Here is a 23,010-nt window from a genome sequence, read left to right as displayed (position 1 = left end):
CTCCCTGTCCGTCTCCACTACAGAATGCTCCCTGTCCGTCTCCACTACAGAATGCTCCCTGTCCGTCTCCACTACAGAATGCTCCCTGTCCGTCTCCACTACAAATGCTCCCTGTCCGTCTCCACTACAGAATGCTCCCTGTCCGTCTCCACTACAGAATGCTCCCTGTCCGTCTCCACTACAGAATGCTCCCTGTCCGTCTCCACTACAGAATGCTCCCTGTCCGTCTCCACTACAGAATGCTCCCTGTCCGTCTCCACTACAGAATGCTCCCTGTCCGTCACCACTACAGAATGCCCGTCTCTCCACTACAGAATGCTGCCTGTCCGTCTCCACTACAGAATGCTGCCTGTCCGTCTCCACTACAGAATGCTGCCTGTCCGTCTCCACTACAGAATGCTGCCTGTCCGTCTCCACTACAGAATGCTGCCTGTCCGTCTCCACTACAGAATGCTGCCTGTCCGTCTCCACTACAGAATGCTGCCTGTCCGTCTCCACTACAGAATGCTCCCTGCCCGTCTCCACCACAGAATGCTCCCTGCCCGTCTCCACTACAGAATGCTGCCTGTCCATCTCCACTTCTGAATGCTGCCTGTCCGTCTCCACTACAGAATGCTGCCTGTCCGTCTCCACTACAGAATGCTGCCTGTCCGTCTCCACTACAGAATGTCTCACAAGCACAACGGTGTTGTCCGTTTTGCTCTATGACCCTCACAAGTGTCACTGGACTCGTCTGAAGTCTGTAACGCTGATGTGACAACCTCTGTCTGTAGCGTCCGAAACGTTTGAGCTACAAACTAATTTGACCCCACTATGGAAAGAGAAGACTCTTACGAACTTACGAACACGATGTATAGGGGTAGATTTGTGCTAATAAAAGTAAGGGGTAAAATATGTGTAAGAAATATATATATATTTCCTGAGTTTTCCTATACACTATATATGCAAAATATGTGGACACCCCTTTAAATAAGTGGATTCGGCTATTTCAGCCACTCCCGTTGCTGACAGGTGTATAAAACCGAGCAGAGCCATGCGATCTCCATAGACAAACATTGGTAGTAGAATGGCACCGTCATAGGATTCCACCTTTCCAACAAGTCAGTTTGTCAAATGTCTGTCCTGCTAGAGCTGCCCCCGGTCAACTGTAAGTGCTGTTATTGTGTAGTGGAAACGTTTAGGAGCAACGGCTCAGCCGTGAAGTGGTAGGCCACACAAGCTCACAGAACGGGACCTCCGAGTGCTGAAGTGCGTAGCGCGTAAAAATCGTCTGTCATCAGTCGCAACACTCACTACCGAGTTTCAAACTGTCAAGAACTGTTCGTTGGGAGCTTCATGAAATAGGTTACCATGGTCATTGGACTCTGGAGCAATGTAAATACGCTTTCTAAACTAATGAATCTTGCTTCACTATCTGGCAGTCCGAAGGACAAATCTGGCTTTGGCGGATGCCAAGAGAACACTACCTGTCCCAATGAATAGTGCCAACTGTAAAGTTTGGTGGTGGAAGGGCTGTAGTGTAGAGTAGTGTAGTAGTTCCAGTGAAGGGAAATCTTAACGCTACAACATACAATGACATTCCAGACGATTCTGTGCTTCCAACGTTGTGGCAACAGTTTGGGAAGGCCCTTTCCTGTTTCAGCAGGACAATGCCCCCAGTGCACAAATCGAGGTCCATACAGAAATAGTTTGTCGAGATCAGTGTGGAAGAACTTGACTGGCCTGCACAGAGCCCTGACCTCAACCCCACCGAACACCTTAGGGATGAACTAGAACGCCGACTGCCAACCAGGCCTTATCGCCCAACATGCGTACCCGACCTCACTAATGCTCTTATGGCTGAATGGAAGCAAGTCCCCACAGCAATGTTCCAACATCTAGTGGAAAGCCTTCCCAGATGAGTGGAGGCTGTTATAGCAGCAATGTTCCAACATCTAGTGGAAAACCTTCCCAGAAGAGTGTAGGCTGTATTAGCAGCAATGTTCCAACATCTAGTGGAAAGCCTTCTCAGAAGAGTGGAGGCTGTTATAGCAGCAATGTATATTAATTTAACCTTTATTTAATTAGGCAAGTCAGTTAAGAACAAATTCTTATTTACAATGACGGCCTAAAGACGCTGGGCCAATTGTGCACCGCCCTATGGGACTCCCAATCACGGCCGGATGTGACACAGCCTGGATTCGAACCAGGGAATGTAGTGACGCCTCTAGCACTGAGATGCAGATGCCTTAGACCCGCTGTGCCACTCAGGATCCCAAAAACAAAGGAGGGACCAAGTCCATATTAATGAGATGTTGGAGGAACAGGTGTCCACTCACTGTAGCTCTAGATTAAACTCAGAGATTTTGATGGAGATTCCATATTAATGCCCATGATTTAGGAATGAGATGTTCAATGAGCAGGTGTCCACACACTTTTGGTCATGAAGTGTATCTCCTACAAATAGGACAGACTCTTCAAAACCTGTTTTACCATGTATGAATGTGTTATTCAATGTGTTTCTATGGGCTATAGAAGTAATGGCCAACTTCAATATTTTATCAAAAAATTCTAAATAAAATTTAAATGGTTTTCCTAAAATTCTAAATCAAATAACTACATGATCCATGGAGTCATCTTGCAACCATCTTAAAACAATTCCATAGGTTAGCTTAGTACCCTGTACTTACAAAATGTACAAAACACTGCTTGTTCTCCCAACTATTGTAGCAAAAGTATTTTGAGTAACTTTGGAAAAATGTAAAGTTCTTATTACATCACAATTTACTTTTTTGTAAATTAATATACAGGTACTAATACTACACATCCATTAGAATAAGACTCATGTTATGAAAGGACCTGTACAGTTGAAGTCTGAAGTTTACATACACTTAGGATGGAGTCATTAAAATGCATTTTTCAACCACTCTACAAATTTCTTGTTAATAAAACAAACTATAGTTTTGGCAAGTCGGTTAGGACATCTACTTTGTGCATGACACAAGTCATTTTTTCCAACAATTGTTTACAGACAGATTATTTCACTTATAATTCACTGTGTCACAATTCCAGTGGGTCAGAAGTTTACATACACTGAGTTTACTGTGCCTTTAAACAGCGTCGAAAAGTCCAGAAAATTATGTCATGGCTTTAGAAGCTTCTGATAGGCTAATTGACATCATTTGAGTCAAAAAAGGGGGAGGCTTGCATTCCGAAGAACACCATCCCAACAGTGAAGCACGGGGGTGGCAGCATCATGTTGTGGGGGTGCTTTGAAGCACACTGCAGAATCCAGATCAAACTCTGATATACAGGAAGCTCAGCTCTATTGAGCTGGCTTAAATAGAGGAAAGAGCCAGCAACAAACCCAGAAGCTACACATGTATAACTAACCAAATGATGGAAGACAAGCAATGCCATTTTGTATTGTATAAAGTGAGTGTGGAAGAGGTGAATAATTATTGTTGTGTATCAACAATGACAAGCCGCCTGGGTCTGACAACTTGGACGGAAAATTACAGAGGATGATAGTTGACCACATTCCCACTCCTATTTGCCATTTCTTCAATCTAAACCTACTAGAATGTATGTGCCCGTAGGGAAGGACATTCAACATGCACGGCACTGACACAAATTACTGATCATTGGCTGAGAGAAATTGATAATAAAACGATTGTGGGGGCTCGTAGACTTCTGTGCGGCTTTTGACATTATCGATCATAGTCTGCTGCTGGAAAAACTTACATGTTATGGCTTTACACCCCCTGCTATGATGTGGATAAAGAGTTATCTGTCTAACAGAACACAGAAGGTGTTCTTTAATGGAAGCCTCTCCAACATAACCCAGATAGAATCAGGAATTCCCCAGGGCAGCTGTCTAGGCCCCTTACTTTTTTTCAATCATTACTAACGTCATGCCACTGGCTTTGAGTAAAGCCTGTGTGTCTATGTATGAGGATGAATCAACACTATAGACGTCAGCTACCACAGCGACTGAAATTACTTCAAGGGTTAACAAAAAGCTGCAGCTAGTTTCAGAAAAGGTGGAAAGGACTTAGTTAGTAGAATGGGTGGCAAGGAATAATAATAATAATTAACAAAGAGCTGCAGTTATATTTTTTTAAAGTTCTAATGTTACTGTTCCCTCCAACTACAACAACAACAAAAATACTGAAATACATGTTTGTCCTTAAAACATTGAATTGAAATGCTGTAGAATTCCTTTCATTCCTTTGGAAGACTGTTCCTACTGGTGAGAGCCAATATGGCCGACCGGTAGCTTCAAAGCCTTTTGATGGCCAACACATATCATCAGCAATTCAGGGTTTATACTGTATACATCGTTGGCTGTAGTGTAATTTAATCATTATTATGTTAAGTATGTGTTTTTGGTTAAGTATTTGAATACCCTAAATAAACTATTGTTTTAGCATTCACTTACTAAATTATAGAAAAAAGATTACAAAGTTATATCTGCTGTCTTGAGCTCTCTCTCTCTCTCTCTCCCCCTCTCTACCTCTCTCTCCCCTCTCTCTCTCCCTCTCTCTCCCCTCTCTCTCTCCCTCTCTCCCCCTCTCTCTACCTCTCTCCCCCTCTCTCTCTCCTCTCTCGCTTTCTCTCTCGCTCCGCTCTCTCTAACTCTCTCCCTCCTCTCTCTCTCTCTCTTTCTTTCTCTCTCTCTCTCTCTCTCTCTCTCCCCCTCTCTTTCTCTCTCTCGCTCTCTCTCCCCCCCCCCCCCCTCTCTTTCTCTCTCTCGCTCTCTCTCTCCCCCCACCCCCCTCTGGCTCTGTTTCCGTATCTGAGAGGGAGGAATAACCAGCTGGTCCCACTACCCCTATATATTACCAAGCACAACATGCTTCAACATCAATGAAAGCTGAGGACGGGGATGATTGGCTGTCGATCTCAGATCTGAACATAACCAAGAGCTGCTGTCCTCAACGCTATTAGCTATTACATCGAACTGGGAGGTGGGAGCCCTTATTCACTCAACCGAGAGAGACAGACAGAGAGACAGACAGACAGACAGAGCGGAACAACTTTGATAGGATATCAACTTGTAACTGTTAAATGAGCGGTGAATGACACGCAGAGAGCGTGTCGCGCTAACCAGGAGCAGAGCGCACTATCTTCTGTCGGTTACAACATCCTGATTCTTTCTATTGTAATAATATATAGAAGTATTTCTTTATTCATTTCATTTCATTCCCTTCTTTTCTTTATTTCTTTATTTCAATGAGTGTCGAGTTTCTCATGAGATTATATAAGTTTTCAAACAGGTTGATACCACCCATTTTCACACATAAGACGACTTGGGAAACGCGTTTTGAGCGACAGTTTTTCACCAGCAAGTTAAGCTGAAAGTGTCCACCACTCTCACTGGGACCATGGCGATCTGTCCGCGGTTACTGCTGCTGCTCGGATGGAGCTATCTATTCGGAGGATATTGCGTGATGTTGAAAGATCATTTCACAGATTTAAAAATTAAAGGTACATCTGGGCACTCCGGTGCGGCCCGGGGGGACAAAGACCGCTCAGAGAAGGATGAGCACGACCTACTTTTACAGGATACTATGACGGAACACATGCAGATTCTTTACGAACAATACAACCGTGCAGAATTTCCTTTCCGGGACGGGAATACGGTCCGGAGCTTTAAAGCGCGCTGGGGTATGTATATGATGTATCTAAACAGCCGCTGCGTGTTTCAACGCATATATGAAGCAGCCCTCATACTACCATAGTATGGGCTATAGGATTTCTAGACGGTCATGTAAGGATGTAGTTTCATGATTTTATCGATGTTTATTTAACTGTTCTGTGTTGTATAGTTAGGACTAGGTTGAAGCACCTGTTGAGCCAAAAACCTATCCAACGGCTGCTTCACCTGTTGCTTAGTACGGACATTATTCAGACGAACAGTATTTCAAGCCTGTTATACATTTATACGTGACAACACGACTGGTATAATTTCCGTCTTTGTGTGTTAAATCTGCATATTCTTTTTTTTATGAAGGTTATGTATTCGAATGTATGGACTAAACTCGGCTGGTGTGGCCTATATAAATCTTATATATTACTGTTTTTACATTCAAGAGGCCGTTATGTAGTTATCGCTGTAGCTACACTGAGTGTACAAAACATTAGGAACACCCTCCTAATATTGCATTCCACTCCCCTTTGCCCCCAGAACAGCCTCAATTCGTCGGGGGCACGGACTCTACAAGGTGTTGAACGCGTTCCACAGGGATGCTGGCTCATGTTGACTTCAATGCTTCCCACAGTTGTGTCAAGTTGGCTGGATGTCCTTTGGGTGGTGGGCCATTCTTGATACACTTGATAATCTGTTGAGCGTGAAAAACCCAGCAGCGTTGCAGTTCTTGACACACTCAAACCGGTGTGCCTGGCACCTACTACCATAAAAGCACTTAAATATTTGGTCTTGCTCATTCACCCTCTGAATGTCACACATACACAATCCATGTCTCAAATGTCTCAAGACTTAAAAATCCTTCTTTAACCTGATCTTTAACCTGTCCCCCCCTTCATCTTTAACCTGTCTCCTCCCCTTCATCTTTAACCTGACTCCTCCCCTTCATCTTTAGCCTGTCTCCTCCCCTTCATCTTTAACCTGACTCCTCCCCTTCATCTTTAACCTGTCTCCTCCCCTTCATCTTTAACCTGTCTCCTCCCCTTCATCTTTAGCCTGTCTCCTCCCCTTCATCTTTAGCCTGTCTCCTCCCCTTCTTCTTTAACCGGACTCCTCCCCTTCATCTTTAACCTGTCTCCTCCCCTTCATCTTTAACCTGTCTCCTCCCCTTCATCTTTAACCTGACTCCTCCCCTTCATCTTTAACCTGACTCCTCCCCTTCATCTTTAACCTGACTCCTCCCCTTCATTTTTAACCCGTCTCCTCCCCTTCATCTTTAACCCGTCTCCTCCCCTTCATCTTTAACCTGACTCCTCCCCTTCATTTTTAACCCGTCTCCTCCCCTTCATCTTTAACCTTTCTCCTCCCCTTCATCTTTAACCCGTCTCCTCCCCTTACTTCTTTAACCTGACTCCTCCCCTTCATCTACACTGATTGAAGTGGATTTAGTGACATCAGTAAGGGAGCATAGATTTCACCTGGATTCACCTGGTCAATTTAGCTTACAATTGGCTCATTCATCCCCCCTCCTCTCCCCTGTAACTATTCCCCAGGTTGTTGCTGTAAATGAGAATGTGTTCTCAGTCAACTTACCTGGTAAATGAAGGGTACTCCTTCATTTATGTCATGGAAAGAGCAGGTGTTCCTAATGTTTTGTACACTCCGTGTGTATAACCACTAATATGATAGTCCTACCATCTCTTCCCACAGCAGTAGGATTATATTTACGCCTGCAACCATGTAGAACCCATAGTTAGAGGACGTAACATTGCATCTGTACCATTATAGCGTCTGTGAGAGCACAGGCAGCGCCATTGCGGCCATCTCCATTTTGAGATAGTCAATTTTCTTCTTCTACTACTTCTATGAGTTGGCAAACAAACTGAACGGGTGCATACCGCCACCTAGAGGGTTGTTGTTTGAGCAGGCGTAAAGCCAAGGTTGGTGATGTACTGCCACCTAGAGGGTGTTGTTTGAGCAGGCGTAAAGCCAAACTGATGACTGTCTATTTTTTTGATGAAGGTACTGATGATGAAGGTACTGATGATGAAGGTACTGATGATGAAGGCACTGATGATGAAGGCACTGTTGATTGTATACGTTACATGCGTGAGCTTGCTGTAACTGTCACCACCTGACCATTGGCTACAAAATATGAGTTACTTCTCACACTGTTGCGGGACTGCAGTGCTTGGCAAACAGGAGTGAAGGACATTGTGTCCAGGTGTTGTTGTCGTTCATGCTCTCCCCATTGAGTAGACTGTATCACATGACATTTAGATGGCTAACCAATGTGAGTTATTTCTTGTGTAAGCTGCTATCTTATCTGAAATGGAATCCTGGGAGGGAGAAATGGCTGGTAGACACCTCGATACAACACCATTGAACTGAATGGTTTTCGGGACCTGGTCTATATAGCCTAATATCTAATTGCTTTTTGCTGTTCAGCTCCAGGTTTGAAACTAAGTTGAATGATATGCATGTAGAGATGCTAAAAGTCATGTAATTGTATGGATATGTGGACCTGTCTGAACTATATTCTCTATTCTGACTGCCGCTTCCTGTTCCTCTCCCAGGCACCATCAACAACAAGCAGTTCCAGATCTTCAACCTGACGTCTCTCACCAAGTCAGAGGCCGTCCTGTCGGCCACGCTTCACTACTACATAGGAGACCACCAGAACAGCACCCAGCACCCGGGCTGCAACAGCACCACCAGGCCCAAGCCCAAGAGCTGTGGAGCTCCGTCCCCATCCCTGTCCCGCCACGGCCCCAGTAGACACAGCCACGTCCAGATGGGTGTGTGGAGCTTCGCCTCAGTGGATAACCATATCAGGACTTTGGGCCACTTTGTTATCAATGTGTCTACACTATACAGGGACTTCATCTCTTGGCAGTGGAAGGATGTCACTCAGGTGGTGAACCAGGCCAAGCATCATGATGAGCTGCTGATTGGGATAGACGTGGCATCCCAGCCTGGACCCAGGCCCTGGAAGAAGCTCCTCTCAGACCGCTTTCCTTACATCCTGGTCTACGCCAACGACTCGACCATCTCCGAACCAGAGAGCGTGGTGTCAACACTACAGAGTCATCAGAGGCATCAAACCACGGTGACCACGGAAGAAGGAGCATTCGCCTCCGGCTTCCACAAACTGGGGCTGCACACTCAGAATAGCACCGCCGATCAACAACAGGCGCCTCCTCACAGACGCCGGCGCTCGGCTAGCGTCCTCCTCCCGCTCCAGAACAACGAGTTACCGGGGCCGGAGTACCCGTATGAGACGACGGGCTGGGACGAGACCAGCCCCTACGAACCGCTGGAGAACAAGCAGGTCCGTCGGCCGAGGAAAAAGACGCGTGGTAAGAGCCAGAGGCACGGCGGTAAGATGCCCCTGCTGCAGTTTGACGAGCAGACGATAAAGAAGGCTCGTAAGAAGCAGTGGAACGAACCACAGAACTGTGCTCGTCGCTACCTGAAGGTGGACTTTGCAGACATTGGCTGGAGCGAGTGGATTATATCTCCCAAGTCTTTTGATGCCTACTACTGCTCAGGGTCATGCCAGTTCCCCATGCCTAAGGTATGTCTTCATGCTTCACGGCATCAGGTTTACGACCTGATATACTCTGAGTGTAAAAAAAACATTAAGGACACCTGCTCTTTCCAGAGGGGATTTTGAAAGGTGTCCTTAATGTTTTGCACAGATGAACTGTCAAAGAGAACCATCAATAAATGGGAAATAGGATTATACTCTTAGATAAAGTATTTATTTTTCTCTGTTGAAACGGATCCAACTAGAGAGGTTTAAGACCCTCGTTAGACATCGTAGTAAAATAGAAGGACTGCAGAAGGAAATAGTGATATGGTAATGTACTGGGAAAGATGGGTTAGTCTGTGGAAATCTGATTGGTTGATTTGCCGATATAGGCTCTAGGAATACTACTCAGTGTAAATGATAAGTTAAAAATATGTGTTAATGCTTCAGCAATCAATGGAGCAGAAAACTGTAAAAAGAAGGGATCAAGCATATCACCCCCTGTAGATTTTCTTTTTAACATCGATCGTAAGTAGTTGTTCCAATACATCAGAAGTAGGCAGCAGCTCCAGAGAATACAAGGATTCACTGGGGGGGGGTTGTCTGGTCCTCTATCAAGTCGACTAGCGGGCGGGAGAGGGACGAGCAGTTTACTGACTGACCCGGGTCTATTAAACCAAGGTTTCATTCAAACAAAAAACCGGCAGACATAAAAATGTTGATTAAAAGCATCTAATTTTTTTCATTAATGATGTCAGAGTTCAGTATAACTTGATTGGGTAGGGAAGGACATTGATGATGTCAGAGTTCAGGATAACTTGATTGGGTAGGGAAGGGCATTGATGATGTCAGAGTTCAAGACAACTTGATTGGGTAGGGAAGGACATTGATGATGTCAGAGTTCAGGATAACTTGATTGGGTAGGGAAGGAGTGGAATTTCCACACTTTAGCACCTTAACAGTTTTCCAAAATATAGATGGATCACCAGCAGAGTGAGCGATAGAACTCAGGAAGTAGCTTGATTTAGACTTTTTTTAAATCTTTTACTAAGGACGTGCATTTACTTCTCAGTTACCTGAAAATCTGCCAGTCCACAACAGCATCAGTTAGTCTATCTTTAGCCAAGGCATGATTTATTTTTCTAAAGATATCTGAGAGTTCTGTAGAAAACCAGGGATTTTAATCTATTTTTTAGTCTATAGTGTTTAAAAGAAGCGTATTTATCTGCCAGTAATATAATGATAGATGAGAAATGATCAAGAGCTAATTCAGGGTCAGGTATACACTTGATGGGGTCAGGTATACACTAAATGGGGTCATGTATACACTTAATGGGGTCAGGTATACACTTAATGAGGGCAGGTATACACTTAATGAGGTCAGGTATACACTTAATGGGGTCAGGTATACACTTAATGGGGTCAGGTATACACCAAATGAGGTCAGGTATACACTTGATGAGGTCAGGTATACACTAAATGAGGTCAGGTATACACTAAATGAGGTCAGGTATATCAAATCAAATCAAATGTATTTATATAGCCCTTCGTACATCAGCTGATATCTCAAAGTGCTGTACAGAAACCCAGCCTAAAACCCCAAACAGCGAGCAATGCAGGTGTAGAAGCACAGTGGCTAGGAAAAACTCCCTAGAAAGGCCAAAACCTAGGAAGAAACCTAGAGAGGAACCAGGCTATGTGGGGTGGCCAGTCCTCTTCTGGCTGTGCCGGGTGGAGATTATAACAGAACATGGCCAAGATGTTCAAATGTTCATAAATGACCAGCATGGTCGAATAATAATAAGGCAGAACAGTTTAAACTGGAGCAGCAGCACGGCCAGGTGGACTGGGGGACAGCAAGGAGTCATCATGTCAGGTAGTCCTGGGGCATGGTCCTAGGGCTCAGGTCCTCCGAGAGAGAGAAAGAAAGGTAATTAAATTCACACAGGACACCGAATAGGACAGGAGAAGTACTCCAGATATAACAAACTGACCCTAGCCCCCGACACATAAACTACTGCAGCATAAGTACTGGAGGCTGAGACAGGAGGGGTCAGGAGACACTGTGGCCCCATCCGAGGACACCCCCGGACAGGGCCAAACAGGAAGGATATAACCCCACCAACTTTGCCAAAGCACAGCCCCCACACCACTAGAGGGATATCTTCAACCACCAACTTACCATCCTGAGACAAGGCTGAGTATAGCCCACAAAGATCTCCGCCACGGCACAACCCAAGGGGGGGCGCCAACCCAGACAGGATGACCACATCAGTGAATCAACCCACTCAGGTGACGCACCCCTTCCAGGGGCGGCATGAGAGAGCCCCAGTAAGCCAGTGACTCAGCCCCTGTAATAGGGTTAGAGGCAGAGAATCCCAGTGGAAAGAGGGGAACCGGCCAGACAGAGACAGCAAGGGCGGTTCGTTGCTCCAGAGCCTTTCCGTTCACCTTCCCACTCCTGGGCCAGACTACACTCAATCATAGGACCTACTGAAGAGATGAGTCTTCAGTAAAGACTTAAAGGTTGAGACCGAGTTTGCGTCTCTGACATGGGTAGGCAGACCGTTCCATAAAAATGGAGCTCTATAGGAGAAAGCCCTGCCTCCAGCTGTTTGCTTAGAAATTCTAGGGACAATTAGGAGGCCTGCGTCTTGTGACTGTAGCGTACGTGTAGGTATGTACGGCAGGACCAAATCAGAGAGATAGGTAGGAGCACTAAATGAGGTCAGGTATACACTTAATGAGGTCAGGTATACACTTAATGAGGTCAGGTATACACTAAATGAGGTCAGGTATACACTAAATGGGGTCAGGTATACACTTAATGAGGTCAGGTATACACTTAATGAGGTCAGGTATACACTAAATGAGGTCAGGTATACACTAAATGAGGTCAGGTATACACTTAATGAGGTCAGGTATACACTTAATGAGGTCAGGTATACACTTAATGAGGTCAGGTATCTACTTCTTGTTAATCTACCCATCGTGTCCGATTTCAAAAAAGCTTTACAGCGAAAGCACACCAGAAGATTATGATAGGTCAGAGCCTAGTCACAAAAAAACATATAGCCATTTTCCAGACAAAGAGAGGAGTCACAAAAAGCAGAAATAGAGATCAAATTAATCACTAACCTTTGATGATCTTCACCGGATGGCACTCATTGGACTTCATGTTACACAATACATGTATGTTTTGTTCGATAAAGTTCATATTTATATCCAAAAATCTCAGTTTCCGGGCCTCCCGGGTGGAGCAGTGGTTAAGGGCTGTGCCATCAGAGTCCCTGGGTTCCCGCCCAGGCTCTGTCGTAACCGGCCGCGACCAGGAGGTCCGCGGGGCGACGCACAATTGGCCTAGCGTCGTCCGGGTTAGGGAGGGCTTGGTCGGTAGGGATGTCCTTGTCTCATCGCGCACCAGCGACTCCTGTGGCAGGCCGGGCGCGGTGAGCGCTAACCAAGGTTGCCAGGTGCACGGTGTACCCTCCGACACATTGGTACGGCTGGCTTCCGGGTTGGATGCGCGCTGTGTTAAGAACCAGTATAGCTGGTTGGGTTGTGTATCGGAGGACGCAACCAAACCTTCGTCTCTCCTGAGCCCGTACGGGAGTTGTAGCGATGAGACAAGATAGTAGCTACTATAACAATTGGATACCACGAAATTGGGGAGAAAAAAGGGGTAAAATTCAATTATTATTATTTTTTTTAAATAAATTTTAAAAATCTCAGTTTACATTGGCGCGTTATGTTCAGTAATGTTGTGCCTCGAAAACATCCAGCGAATTTGCAGAGAGCCACATCAATTTACAGAAATACTCATCATAAACTTTGATAGAAGATACAAGTGTTATGCGCAGAATTAAAGATATACTTCTCCTTAATGCAACCGCTGTGTCAGATTTCAAAAAAGCTATACGGAGAAAGCACACCATGCAATAATCTAAGTACAGTGCTCAGACACAAAAACAAGCCATACAGATACCCGCCATGTTGTGGAGTCAGTAAAAGTCAGAAATAGCGTTCTAAATATTCAGTTACCTTTGATGATCTTCATCAGAATGCACTCCCAGGAATCCCAGTTCCACAATAAATGTTTGTTTTGTTCAATAGAGTCCATCATTTATGTCCAAAAACCTCCTTTTTGTTAGCGTGTTTAGTTCACCAATCAAAATTCACAAGGCGCAGGCAAGTCCAGGCGAAAGTTCAGACAAAAAGTCCAAAAAGTTCTATTACAGTTCGTAAAAACATGTCAAACGATGTATAGAATCAATCTTTAGGATGTTTTTTAAAATCATAAATCTTCAATAATATTCCAACCGGACAATTCCTTTGTCTTAAGAAATGAAAAGGAACGCAGCTCACTCTCACGGCCGTGCGCATGATTTAGCTCATGGCCTTCTGCCAGACCCCTTAGTCAAACAGCTCTTATTCTCTCCCCCTTCACAGTAGAAGCCTGAAACAAGGTTCTAAAGACTGTTGACATCTAGTGGAAGCCTTAGGACGTGCAATATGATCCCATTTACACTGTATCTTGGAAAGGCAATGAGTTGAAAAACTACAAACCTCAGATTTGCCACTTCCCGTTTGGATTTTTCTCAGGTTTTCGCCTGCCATATGAGTTCTGTTATACTCACAGACATCATTCAAACAGTTGTAGAAACAACAGAGTGTTTTCTATCCAAATCTACTAATTATATGCATATATTAGCTTCTGGGCCTGAGTAGCAGGCAGTTTACTCTGGGCACGCTTTTCATCCGAACGTGAAAATGTTGCCCCCTATCCCAAACAGGTTATTAAGATCAAGACAAATGTTCTTAAAGTCATCTGAGATTGGTGTCAGCCAGTCCAGGTTGAAGTCACCTAAGACCATCAGGTCAGATGATAGAAAAGGTTTTAAATGCTCAGCTATGATACTAATCACATCAACTCAAGCAGCAGGAGGCCTATACACTCCAGCAACAAATACATGCATATGTTGGCTCATGGTCATATCTAAAACCAGGATTTCACATTCATGGGGTATAGTGATATTAACAAATACTTATTTTCCACCATAACTTGCAAATAAATACATTTAAAATCCTACAATGTGATTTTAGGGATTTTTTTTTCTTCTCATTTGGTCTGTCATAGTTGTAGTGTACCTATGATGAAAATTACAGGCCTGTCTCATCTTTTTAAGTGGGAGAACTTGCACAATTGGTGGCTGACTAAATACTTTTTTGCCCCACTGTATATATTTAAGCAATAAGGCACGAGGGGATGTGGTTTATGGCCGATTTTCCACGGCTAAGGGCTGTTCTTATCCTCAACGCAACGCGTGCCTGGGTACAGCCGTTAGCCGTGGTATATTGGCCATTTACCACAAAACCCCGAGGTGCCTTATTGCTATTATAAACTGGTTACCAATGTAATACGCGCGGTATGCGGTCTGATGTACCAAGGCTGTCAGCCAATCAGCATTCAGGGTTCGAACCACCCAGTTTATAAATATATATATATATATATATATATATATACACATACACCTTAGCCAAATACGTTTAAACTTTTTTTTACAATTCCTGACATTTAATCCTAGTAATATTTCCCTGTTTTAGGTCAGTTATTTGAGCTGTTCTTGCAAAAATATGGACTTGGTCTTTTACATAATTTTCAAGCCTCATGATGCTATCTATTTTGTGAAATGCACCAGTCTCTCCTGCAGCAAAGCACCCCCACAACATGATGCTGCCACCCCCGTGCTTCACTGTTGGGATGGTGTTCTTCGGCTTGCAAGCCTTCCCTTTGTCCTCCAAACATAACGATGGTCATTATTGCCAAACAATTCTATTTTTGTTTCATCAGACCAGAGAACATTTCTCCAAAAAGTATGATCTTGGTCCCCATGTGCAGTTGCAAACCGTAGTCTGGCTTTGAAATGGCGGTTTTGGAGCAGTGGCTTCTTCCTTGCTGAGCGGCCTTTCAGGTTATGTTGATGTAGGACTCGTTTTACTGTGGATATAGATACTTTTGTACCCGTTTCCTTTCGCACCTTCACAAGGTCCTTTGCTGTTGTTCTGGGATTGATTTGCACTTTTCGCACCAAAGTATGTTCACCTCTAGGAGACCCAATGTGTTTCCTTCCTGAGTGTTATGATGGCTGTGTGGTCCCATGGTATTTATACTTGCGTACTATTGTTTGTACAGATGAACGTGGTACCTTCAGACGTTTGGAAATTGCTCCCAAGGACGAAACAGACTTGTGGAGGTCTACAATTATTTTTCTGAGGTCTTGGCTGATTTCTTTTGATTTTCCGATTATGTCAAGCAAAGAAGCACTGAATTTGAAGGTAGGCCTTGAAATTCATCCACAGGTACACCTCTATTTGACTCAAATGTTGTCAATTAGCCTATCAGAAGCTTCTACAGCCATGACACAATTTTCTGGAATTTTCCAAGCTGTTTAAAGGCACAGTCAACTTAGTGTATGTAAACTTCTGACCCACTGGAATTATGATACAGTGAATTATAAGTGAAATAATCTATCTGTAAACAATCGCTTGAAAAATTACTTTAAAAAGTAGATAAAAGTAGATGTCCTAACCGACTTGCCAAAACCATAGTTTGTTAACAAGATATTTGTGGAGTGGTTGAAAAACAAGTTTCAATGACACCAACCTAAGTGTATGTAAACTTCAGACTTCAACTGTAAAATATACTTTGATTTGTTTATCACTTTTTTGGTTACTACACGATTTCATATGTGTTATTTCATAGTTTTTATATTCACTATTATTCTACAATTATAGTCCACTCAGTTTGGACCTGGCTGTATTTAGGGCTTGAGGTTACAGTGTAGTGAAACCCTCTGGGTTTTCTTCGTTGTCAGAGAATGCCTCTTTCCTTGTGAAGATCCTGCTTCACACACGCCTCAGTTCAGTTTCCAGAAACAACCCCTACTCCCTAGACATGTGAAGGATTGAAAGGATCAGAGGAAGGAATGGTCTTAGGGTTCCTGGTAACACTAGGTATTGCTCTCGGTGATAATGGAAGAACCTGTCACTCATATAACCAGTCATGTTTTAGCTGGACAAGACAGTGTGTCTGAACATGCTAAAGCTGTCCAAGAATTAGGTGTCCTCAAGACTCCCATCACCAGCCTCTTGTTCTCCAGGCGGTCACCTGGTTGGGACACTAAGCAGGTGGCAAAAAAAATACAATATCACAAACAGGTCTCCCTTCAAAAAGAGATACTCGAGGGGGGGAGGGACTTCCTGGTTAAATAAAGGATAAACAACATTTTAACTATGACCTACTGTCAAATGTCCTCCCATTTCATAAAACTGTCATGTTTGTTGTCATAAGGTGAATGTTGTTGTTCACCTCCTCCTTCTCTTCTGTCCTGTAGTCTCTGAAGCCTAGTAACCACGCCACCATCCAGAGCATTGTGAGAGCGGTAGGGGTGGTGTCTGGTATCCCTGAGCCCTGCTGTGTCCCAGACAAGATGTCTTCCCTCTCCATCCTCTTCTTCGACGAGGACAAGAACGTGGTGCTCAAAGTTTACCCAAACATGACTGTGGACTCCTGCGCCTGCAGATAGGGACAATTACCACACACACACACACACCCACACAGGCACATTCACAAAGAAACACACACACAGCTGGACAATAAGAAATGCTCTCTCTCTCTCTCTTTCTCTCTCTTTGTCAGTCTCTCTCTCTCTGCCTCTCTCTTTCTCTCTCTCTGTCAGTCTATCTCTCTCTCTCTCCTCTCTCTCCTCTCTCTTTCTCTTTCTCTCTCTGTCAGTCTCTCTCTATGTGTCAGTCTCTCTTTCTCTCTCTCCCTCTTTCTCTTTCTCTCTCTCTCCTACTCTCTCCCTCTCGCTGTCTCTCTCAAATCAAAATCAAAGTGGTGGCGTCTACATCTTTTTCAGATGTTATTGCAGGTGCAGTAATACCTACCAATACAAAACAATGCACACAAATCCCAGAAAGTAAAAAGAAAGAAATTAAGAAATATCAGAAAGAGCCATGTCAGAGTCTGGGAATATAAATATCTACACTGAGTGGACAAAACATTAAGAACACCTGTTATTTCCATGACATAGACTGACCAGGTGAATCCAGGGGAAATCTATGATCCCTTATTGATGTCACTTGTTAAATCCACTTCTATCAGTGTAGATGAAGGGGAGGAGACATGTAGATGAAGGGGAGGAGACATGTAGATGAAGGGGAGGAGACATGTAGACGAAGGGGAGAAGACGGGGTTAAAGAGGGATGTTTAAGCCTTGAGACATGTATTGTGTATGTGTGCATTAATAGACATTATAGACATTATATGAATAGAAAAGGTTTGTACAGCAGTAGTTATATAGGATGAGCCTTCACTAGAATACAGTATTATACATATGAAGTGGGTAAAACAGTATGTAAACATTATTAAAGAGACTAGTGTTCAATGACTATGTACACAGGGCAGAGTACCCTGCACCTTAGAGTGGTAGCTGGCTAGTAACAGTCACTAAGGTTCAGGGCAGGGTACTGAGTGGTAGCTGGCTAGTAACAGTCACTAAGGTTCAGGGCAGGGTACTGAGTGGTAGCTGGCTAGTAACAGTCACTAAGGTTCAGGGCAGGGTACTGAGTGATAGCTGGCTAGTAACAGTCACTAAGGTTCAGGGCAGGGTACTAAATGGTAGCTGGCTAGTAACAGTGACTAAGGTTCAGGGCAGGGTACTGAGTGGTAGCTGGCTAGTAACAGTGACTAAGGTTCAGGGCAGGGTACTAAGTGGTAGCTGGCTAGTAACAGTCACTAAGGTTCAGGGCAGGGTACTAAGTGGTAGCTGGCTAGTAACAGTCACTAAGGTTCAGGGCAGGGTACTGAGTGGTAGCTGGCTAGTAACAGTCACTAAGGTTCAGGGCAGGGTACTAAGTGGTAGCTGGCTAGTAACAGTCACTAAGGTTCAGGGCAGGGTACTGAGTGGTAGCTGGCTAGTAACAGTCACTAAGGTTCAGGGCAGGGTACTGAGTGGTAGCTGGCTAGTAACAGTCACTAAGGTTCGGTGCAGGGTACTGAGTGGTAGCTGGCTAGTGACAGTGGCTAAGGTACAGGGTACTGAGTGGTAGCTGGCTAGTAACAGTGACTAAGGTTCAGGGCAGGGTACTCAGTGGTAGTTGGCTAGTAACAGTCACTAAGGTTCAGGGCAGGGTACTGGGTGGAGTCCGGCTAGTAACAGTCACTAAGGTTTGGAGCAGGGTACTAGGGAGGCTAGTAACAGTCACTAAGGTTCAGAGCAGGGTACTGGGGGAGGCTAGTAACAGTCACTAAGGTTCAGGGCAGGGTACTGGGGAGGCTAGTAACAGTCACTAAGGTTCAGGGCAGGGTACTGGGGTAGGCTAGTAACAGTCACTAAGGTTCAGGGCAGGGTACTGGGGAGGCTAGTAACAGTCACTAAGGTTCAGGGCAGGGTACTGGGTGGAGTCCGGCTAGTAACAGACACTAAGGTTCAGGGCAGGGTACTGGGGTAGGCTAGTAACAGTCACTAAGGTTCAGGGCAGGGTACTGATTGGTAGCTGGCTAGTAACAGTCACTAAGGTTCAGGGCAGGGTACTGGGTGGTAGTCCGGCTAGTAACAGTCACTGAGGTTCAGGGCAGGGTACTGGGGGAGGCTAGTAACAGTCACTAAGGTTCAGGGCAGGGTACTGGGGAGGCTAGTAACAGTCACTAAGGTTCAGGGCAGGGTACTGGTACTGGGGGAGGCTAGTAACAGTCACTAAGGTTCAGGGCAGGGTACTGGGGAGGCTAGTAACAGTCACTAAGTTTCAGGGCAGGGTACTGGGGGAGGCTAGTAACAGTCACTAAGGTTCAGGGCAGGGTACTGCTTGGTAGCTGGCTAGTAACAGTCACTAAGGTTCAGGGCAGGGTACTAAGTGGTAGCTGGCTAGTAACAGTCACTAAGGTTCAGGGCAGGGTACTGGGTGGAGGCCGGCTAGTAACAGTCACTAAGGTTCAGGGCAGGGTACCGATTGGTAGCTGGCTAGTAACAGTCACTAAGGTTCAGGGCAAGGTACTGTGTGGAGTCCGGCTAGTAACAGTCATTAAGGTTCAGGCCAGGGTACTGAGTGGTAGCTGGCTAGTAACAGTCACTAAGGTTCGGGGCAGGGTACTGAGTGGTAGCTGGCTAGTAACAGTGGCTAAGGTACAGGGTACTGAGTGGTAGCTGGCTAGTAACAGTGACTAAGGTTCAGGGCAGGGTACTCAGTGGTAGCTGGCTAGTAACAGTCACTAAGGTTCAGGGCAGGGTACTGGGTGGAGTCCGGCTAGTAACAGTCACTAAGGTTCGGCGCAGGGTACTAGGGGAGGCTAGTAACAGTCACTAAGGTTCAGGGCAGGGTACTGGGGGAGGCTAGTAACAGTCACTAAGGTTCAGGGCAGGGTACTGGGGGAGGCTAGTAACAGTCACTAAGGTTCAGGGCAGGGTACTGGGGGAGGCTAGTAACAGTCACTAAGGTTCAGGGCAGGGTACTGGGGGAGGCTAGTAACAGTCACTAAGGTTCAGGGCAGGGTACTGGGTGGAGTCCGGCTAGTAACAGACACTAAGGTTCAGGGCAGGGTACTGGGGGAGGCTAGTAACAGTCACTAAGGTTCAGGGCAGGGTACTGAATGGTAGCTGGCTAGTAACAGTCACTAAGGTTCAGGGCAGGGTACTAAGTGGTAGCTGGCTAGTAACAGTCACTAAGGTTCAGGGCAGGGTACTGAGTGGTAGCTGGCTAGTAACAGTGACTAGGGTTCAGGGCAGGGTACTAAGTGGTAGCTGGCTAGTAACAGTCACTAAGGTTCAGGGCAGGGTACTAAATGGTAGCTGGCTAGTAACAGTGACTAAGGTTCAGGGCAGGGTACTGAGTGGTAGCTGGCTAGTAACAGTGACTAAGGTTCAGGGCAGGGTACTGAGTGGTAGCTGGCTAGTAACAGTCACTAAGGTTCAGGGCAGGGTACTAAGTGGTAGCTGGCTAGTAACAGTCACTAAGGTTCAGGGCAGGGTACTGAGTGGTAGCTGGCTAGTAACAGTCACTAAGGTTCAGGGCAGGGTACTGAGTGGTAGCTGGCTAGTAACAGTCACTAAGGTTCGGGGCAGGGTACTGAGTGGTAGCTGGCTAGTAACAGTGGCTAAGGTTCAGGGCAGGGTACTCAGTGGTAGCTGGCTAGTAACAGTCACTAAGGTTCAGGGCAGGGTACTGGGTGGAGTCCGGCTAGTAACAGTCACTAAGGTTCAGGGCAGGGTACTCAGTGGTAGCTGCTAGTAACAGTCACTAAGGTTCAGGGCAGGGTACTGGGGAGGCTAGTAACAGTCACTAAGGTTCAGGGCAGGGTACTGGGGGTAGGCTAGTAACAGTCACTAAGGTTCAGGGCAGGGTACTGGGGTAGGCTAGTAACAGTCACTAAGGTTCAGGGCAGGGTACTGGGGGAGGCTAGTAACAGTCACTAAGGTTCAGGGCAGGGTACTGGGTGGAGGCTAGTAACAGACACTAAGGTTCAGGGCAGGGTACTGGGGAGGCTAGTAACAGTCACTAAGGTTCAGGGCAGGGTACTGAATGGTAGCTGGCTAGTAACAGTCACTAAGGTTCAGGGCAGGGTACTGGGTGGTAGCTGGCTAGTAACAGTCACTAAGGTTCAGGGCAGGGTACTGGGGTAGCTGGCTAGTAACAGTGACTAGGTTCAGGGCAGGGTACTAAGTGGTAGCTGGCTAGTAACAGTCACTAAGGTTCAGGGCAGGGTACTGGTGGTAGCTGGCTAGTAGCAGTCACTAAGGTTCAGGGCATGGTACTGAGTGGTAGCTGGCTAGTAACAGTCACTAAGGTTCAGGGCAGGGTACTAAGTGGTAGCTGGCTAGTAACAGTCACTAAGGTTCAGGGCAGGGTACTGGGTGGAGGCCGGCTAGTAACAGTCACTAAGGTTCAGGGCAGGGTACTGATTGGTAGCTGGCTAGTAACAGTCACTAAGGTTCAGGGCAGGGTACTGGGTGGAGTCCGGCTAGTAACAGTCACTGAGGTTCGGCGCAGGGTACTGGGGAGGCTAGTAACAGTCACTAAGGTTCAGGGCAGGGTACTGGGGGAGGCTAGTAACAGTCACTAAGGTTCAGGGCAGGGTACTGGGGAGGCTAGTAACAGTCACTAAGGTTCAGGGCAGGGTACTGGGGAGGCTAATAACAGTCACTAAGTTTCAGGGCAGGGTACTGGGGAGGCTAGTAACAGTCACTAAGGTTCAGGGCAGGGTACTGGGGGAGTCCGCTAGTAACAGACACTAAGGTTCAGGGCAGGGTACTGGGGAGGCTAGTAACAGTCACTAAGGTTCAGGGCAGGGTACTGGGGGAGGCTAGCAACAGTCACTAAGGTTCAGGGCAGGGTACTGGGGAGGCTAGTAACAGTCACTAAGGTTCAGGGCAGGGTACTGGGGAGGCTAGTAACAGTCACTAAGGTTCAGGGCAGGGTACTGAGTGGAGTCCGGCTAGTAACAGTCACTAAGGTTCAGGGCAGGGTACTGAGTGGTAGCTGGCTAGTAACAGTGACTAGGGTTCAGGGCAGGGTACTAAGTGGTAGCTGGCTAGTAACAGTCACTAAGGTTCAGGGCAGGGTACTGCTTGGTAGCTTGCTAGTAACAGTCACTAAGGTTCAGGGCAGGGTACTAAGTGGTAGCTGGCTAGTAACAGTCACTAAGGTTCAGGGCAGGGTACTGGGTGGAGGCCGGCTAGTAACAGTCACTAAGGTTCAGGGCAGGGTACCGATTGGTAGCTGGCTAGTAACAGTCACTAAGGTTCAGGGCAAGGTACTGTGTGGAGTCCGGCTAGTAACAGTCATTAAGGTTCAGGCCAGGGTACTGAGTGGGAGCTGGCTAGTGACAATGACTATGGTTCGGGGCAGGGTACTGAGTGGTAGCTGACTAGTAACAGTGACTAAGGTTCAGGGCAGGGTACTAAGTGGTAGCTGGCTAGTAACAGTCACTAACGTTCAGGGCAGGCTACTGAGTCGTAGCTGGCTAGTAACAGTCAATACGGTTCAGGGCAGGGTACTGGGTGGAGGCCGGCTTTGATGCACCTGTACTGTCTCCGCCTTCTAGATGGTAGCGGGGTGAACAGGCCATGGCTCAGGTGGCTGAGGTCCTTAATGACCTTCTGGATGGTAGCTTGGTGAACAGGTCGTGGCTCAGGTGGCCGAGGTCCTTGATGACCTTCTAGATGGTAGCTGGGTGAACAGGTCGTGGCTCAGGTGGCTAAGGTCCTTGATGACCTTCTAGATGGTAGCGGGGTGAACAGGACGTGGCTCAGGTGGCTGATGTCCTTGATGACCTTCTAGATGGTAGCTGGGTGAACAGGTCGTGGCTCAGGTGGCTGAGGTCCTTAATGACCTTCTGGATGGTAGCGGGGTGAACAGGCCGTGGCTCAGTTGGCTGAGGTCCTTGATGACCTTCTAGATGGTAGCGGGGTGAACAGGTCGTGGCTCAGGTGGCTGAGGTCCTTAATGACCTTCTAGATGGTAGCAGGGTGAACAGGACGTGGCTCTGGTGGCTGAGGTCCTTAATTACCTTCTAGATGGTAGCGGGGTGAACAGGACGTGGCTCAAGTGGCTGCGGGCGGTGCAGTTGTCATAACAGGCGGTGATTCAGCCTCACAGGATACTCTCAGTGGTGCGTCTGTAGAAGTTCGGGAGGGTCGTAGAGGCCAAGCAACATTTCTTCAGCCTTCACCCACAGACACACGCAGACACAAGCACACACACACACAGAATAACCTTTCTGCAGCAAAGCCACCTAGTGATTACTGTCACCTATCTACATGGAGATGAGATGGTTGGTTGATTAACCTTT

At 46.2% G+C, this 23,010-nt stretch overlaps 1 protein-coding gene across 1 annotated transcript; it reads left to right on the top strand.

The window, feature by feature from the left end:
* Window positions 1–4,829: 4,829 nt before the first annotated feature.
* On the top strand, window positions 4,830–16,876 carry LOC112262489 (bone morphogenetic protein 3). The gene is made up of 3 exons (XM_024438104.2): window positions 4,830–5,649; window positions 8,206–9,206; window positions 16,556–16,876. Exons 1-3 carry the CDS (start codon window positions 5,367–5,369, stop codon window positions 16,745–16,747), a joined length of 1,476 nt encoding a protein of 491 aa, XP_024293872.1. The 5' UTR covers window positions 4,830–5,366; the 3' UTR covers window positions 16,748–16,876.
* The last annotated feature ends 6,134 nt before the right edge of the window (window positions 16,877–23,010 follow it).

This window comes from Oncorhynchus tshawytscha, linkage group LG12 (genome assembly GCF_018296145.1).
Source record: "Oncorhynchus tshawytscha isolate Ot180627B linkage group LG12, Otsh_v2.0, whole genome shotgun sequence".
NCBI lineage: Eukaryota > Metazoa > Chordata > Actinopteri > Salmoniformes > Salmonidae > Oncorhynchus > Oncorhynchus tshawytscha.
This window is presented reverse-complemented; position numbering and strand designations above follow the sequence as displayed.

What these genes read in the sequence shown, in the direction of transcription:
- LOC112262489 (XM_024438104.2), top strand. Translation starts at nt 5,367, where the DNA reads ATGGCGATCTGTCCGCGGTTACTGCTGCTGCTCGGATGGAGCTATCTA. An exon ending in GAGCTTTAAAGCGCGCTGGG is followed by an intron (nt 5,650 to 8,205) that starts GTATGTATATGA and finishes TTCCTCTCCCAG; the next exon opens with GCACCATCAACAACAAGCAG. An exon ending in GCCAGTTCCCCATGCCTAAG is followed by an intron (nt 9,207 to 16,555) that starts GTATGTCTTCAT and finishes TCTGTCCTGTAG; the next exon opens with TCTCTGAAGCCTAGTAACCA.